The sequence below is a fragment of the Cystoisospora suis genome, assembly GCF_002600585.1.
Source record: "Cystoisospora suis strain Wien I chromosome Unknown contig_5603, whole genome shotgun sequence".
Classification (NCBI taxonomy): Eukaryota; Apicomplexa; class Conoidasida; order Eucoccidiorida; family Sarcocystidae; genus Cystoisospora; species Cystoisospora suis.
Window position 1 is genome coordinate 446 of NW_027158393.1, and position 3113 is coordinate 3558.

Consider the following 3113-nt stretch of genomic DNA (forward strand, 5'->3'; position numbering starts at 1 on the left):
TCTCTGAGAGAGAGTGTGGGCTTTCGTTCTTCTTTTCTTTCCATTTACTTTCCTATCTTCTTAGGGTGCGAGTTGTTCACAAGCTCTTGTGGCTATTCCTTATCTGTGAGAGAGTGAGCCAGTCTAGGCTGTTGAGCTTCGTACTTCTCTTTCAAGAAAGCAGTTCTCTCGATGGGTTTCTCAGTCCGCCCAGTCAGTCGCTTCTCTTTAGGGGCATTAAACCGTATACTTTGTATAAGATGTCGGTTTCTTCCGCGGTAGAACTGAAGAAGCGAAGCGACGTACATAACCCTTCCCCGCCGCCGTGTAAGGTTTTATCGCTAGAGAGAGCTCAAACTCATCGTTGTTTCACACGGATGGATCGACGGCTATTCATTCACTCTGGAAGTGACGACAGAGAGACAGCTGGACTGCTGGGTGAAGAGCCTCACGTCACAGCAAAGATTACCTGTCATTCACACATATTTCAGGGGGAGAAGGAGTCGTGCTAGCAGCAGTGCAAGTTTAACAAACACTTTGATACGAATTTCTCAGGAAAAGAAANNTCTCTCTCTCTCTCTTCAAGCGCATGACTATAAGCCCCGAATAACCACAAGGATAGACACCCCAAGGTGGTACGAATTTCTCAGGAAAAGAAAAGTCTATCTACGGAGCATTAATCAGCGGAAGCAGACACGTACATGAAGTAGTAAGGGTAGGTACGGTATTCCCGGAATCCATAGAGATAGGTAAGATGACGGTGGACCTCCGGGTAAGATCTATGGAGAAAGCCTCGTGAAGCAAAAAGAGGAAGAAACAGCGGAAGGACTTTCATGATATGCACTTCTATCATTCCTCACCTACTACTCCAACCACTAATTACTCCTTCAAAAGGTTCCAGTTGAGTTGGGCCCTTAGGGGAAATCGCCTCGCGGGAGGGGGGAGCAGGTAGGGCATACCGAACCTAGACTCGTTGTCCACGCTTCTCCATAGAGAAACTGATACAAGATGTCAGTTATTTCTTAACAACTAGTACTATTTCTATAAGCATCGAGGTGCAGAGACAACATCGCGCGTAGAAGGGCTGAGATATCGGGAAGACTGTTGTAGTCTACTCTCTTTCAGAGGGGTCCGCGAGGTCATGGTAATTCACGACGGCCGGATATGCTGCGAAGTTTCTACCGGAGAAAGGATCGATCGGCTTATAGTCAGAGACACACGTTTGAGCAATAGTAACAGCGGTGGATGGTCGTTGTTTGGAGTGAAAGCAGTAGTAGTAGTAGCAGTGCCAGCTGTCTCTTCCTGGTTCTGTTAACAAGGGAATGTTTGCATGAGAGAACTCCGATGGAAAGTCACACCATGAAAAGAGGCGAAGAACAACGAGCTTTTTCGTCTACGAGCGAACGTCGGTAAATTATCGAAAGATTGGTAAGTTCCTTGTTCCTTTCCTTCTTCTGTGAGGTGTACATACACCTCAGCCATCAAAGATTCGGTAACGTCACTGTCGTCATCCCTTTTCCTCTCGTTGTTAACCCGTTTCCTCGGGGAACTTACGAACACGGCTTGCAGTTTCTTCTCTCTTTGGAGAGGCTCTTTCTCCTTTATGTCTAGCTAACATTTCGCCTTTCTCGTACTTCGTGAAGAGAATTCGCTTGCGCTCGTGCTCCGCTCATCTGACGTCCCTCCAAGAGGATCATGCAAGAAGTCGTCTGTAAATTAGTGTCAAAGGCTTCTCTGTCTTCTTGATTCCTTTTTCTCTCCCGGCCGTGAGACTTCTTTCTATCATGAAGATGAGGAACACTCCATAGTGACTTTTTAGTAGGGGTTTACTATAGGGAAAGCTGTTGGCTCTCTTCTCTAAGATGGTACACAAAAGAACGAAGAACCACCCGGCAGTCATGAACGAGCTGTACATACACGAGAGATTCCAACGGACTCTTCTAACCGTTCCTAAGCCAACACACTCTTCAGCCGGGGGGCGGGGTATTCTTCTTGTGCCACCTTTAGAGTTCGTGGCATACAGAAGGAAGAAAGAGATGGATGCTTTCCTTACTCTCAAGTGGTGTGCATGTTGGCAAAAACAAAATAACTTTATATCACTCGCCCTCCTCTTTTTCTCCCATCTGTCTTCTCGTGTTCTTTGCGTCCCTTTCTAATTACCTCTTACTCTGTATGAAGAGCTCATGGTCACGCTCCTTCCTTTCACGGGAGACTGTCGCTACATGTCTCGGGTTCATTCCTCGTCATCTAAAAGATCTCTTTCTCCAGCGAATCAAGTGGATTGAACGGCAATCTGTCTTTCATTAGAATGGAGTTCTGATCCGAAATTCACCCAAGCTTCTCTATCGCTGCGTTATCATACACACTGCCTGTAGCGGGTGGTGTATGTACACCAGCCATCCGGGTGTACATGCACCTGAAGGGACCGTACTCTGTCCTGGGAATTTCTCGTCCTTGTTTCTTTTCTCCTGAACTTCTTTAGTCCTTTTTCGTGTCTGGATATTCTGAATTTCCTAACCCCGGAAAGCTTCATTCTACTTCCTTCTTTCTCCATTCTATGTTTCTCTCCCTCTCTCTTCTTCTGCGTCTCTCTCTCTCTCTGCTCATTCACCTGTCTCACCTGTTTCTTTTTCTTCCTTGCCTCATTCCTTCTGGATGCTTTTGCTCTCGGCTTTCTTTCTAGTACAACTCTCCATCTATCCAGAAAAGCCTCCTCCCCAAGTGTCGTTCATGATCTAGATCAGTTCTCCCGACGACCAAGATATTTACAGAGAGATCAGTTCCTCTACACATATGTCTATGTGCGTATACATTGTGTGTCTCTCCAATGAGAAGTAGAAGAAGATTTCTTCCTCTCTGTCATGTATCGCCCGACCACATTTTTCATGTGATTCTTTTCATATGACACGCAGTCTCTCTCTTTGCTGAAGAAAGCTCTTTATCGACTGCGATGCAACTCTTTTCTACCTATGTATCTATCCTTTCCTCTCTCCCTTCCCTCTTCCCCTCTCTCTTCTCCCTCTCTATCGCACAAGATCTTCTTTCTCTTTCTCTCTCAAAATCCTCTCCTTCATGTATATATATGTCTTGGATGCTCTCTTTCTGGTCTTGTTCTTTTCTCTACAGGCCTACCT

General features: G+C 45.9%; 2 protein-coding genes across 2 annotated transcripts; both read left to right on the top strand.

Moving 5' to 3' along the window:
• Positions 1-40: 40 nt before the first annotated feature.
• On the top strand, positions 41-301 carry CSUI_009399 (uncharacterized protein; the record flags this gene model as incomplete). The annotated part of the gene is made up of 1 exon (XM_068069515.1): positions 41-301. A coding segment is annotated over one exon (258 nt), but the record flags the coding sequence as incomplete, so codon positions are not given.
• A 461-nt stretch (positions 302-762) lies between these two features.
• Positions 763-3108, top strand: CSUI_009400 (uncharacterized protein). Its single transcript, XM_068069516.1, has one exon. It carries the CDS (start codon positions 1842-1844, stop codon positions 2133-2135), a length of 294 nt encoding a protein of 97 aa, XP_067918508.1. The 5' UTR covers positions 763-1841; the 3' UTR covers positions 2136-3108.
• The last annotated feature ends 5 nt before the right edge of the window (positions 3109-3113 follow it).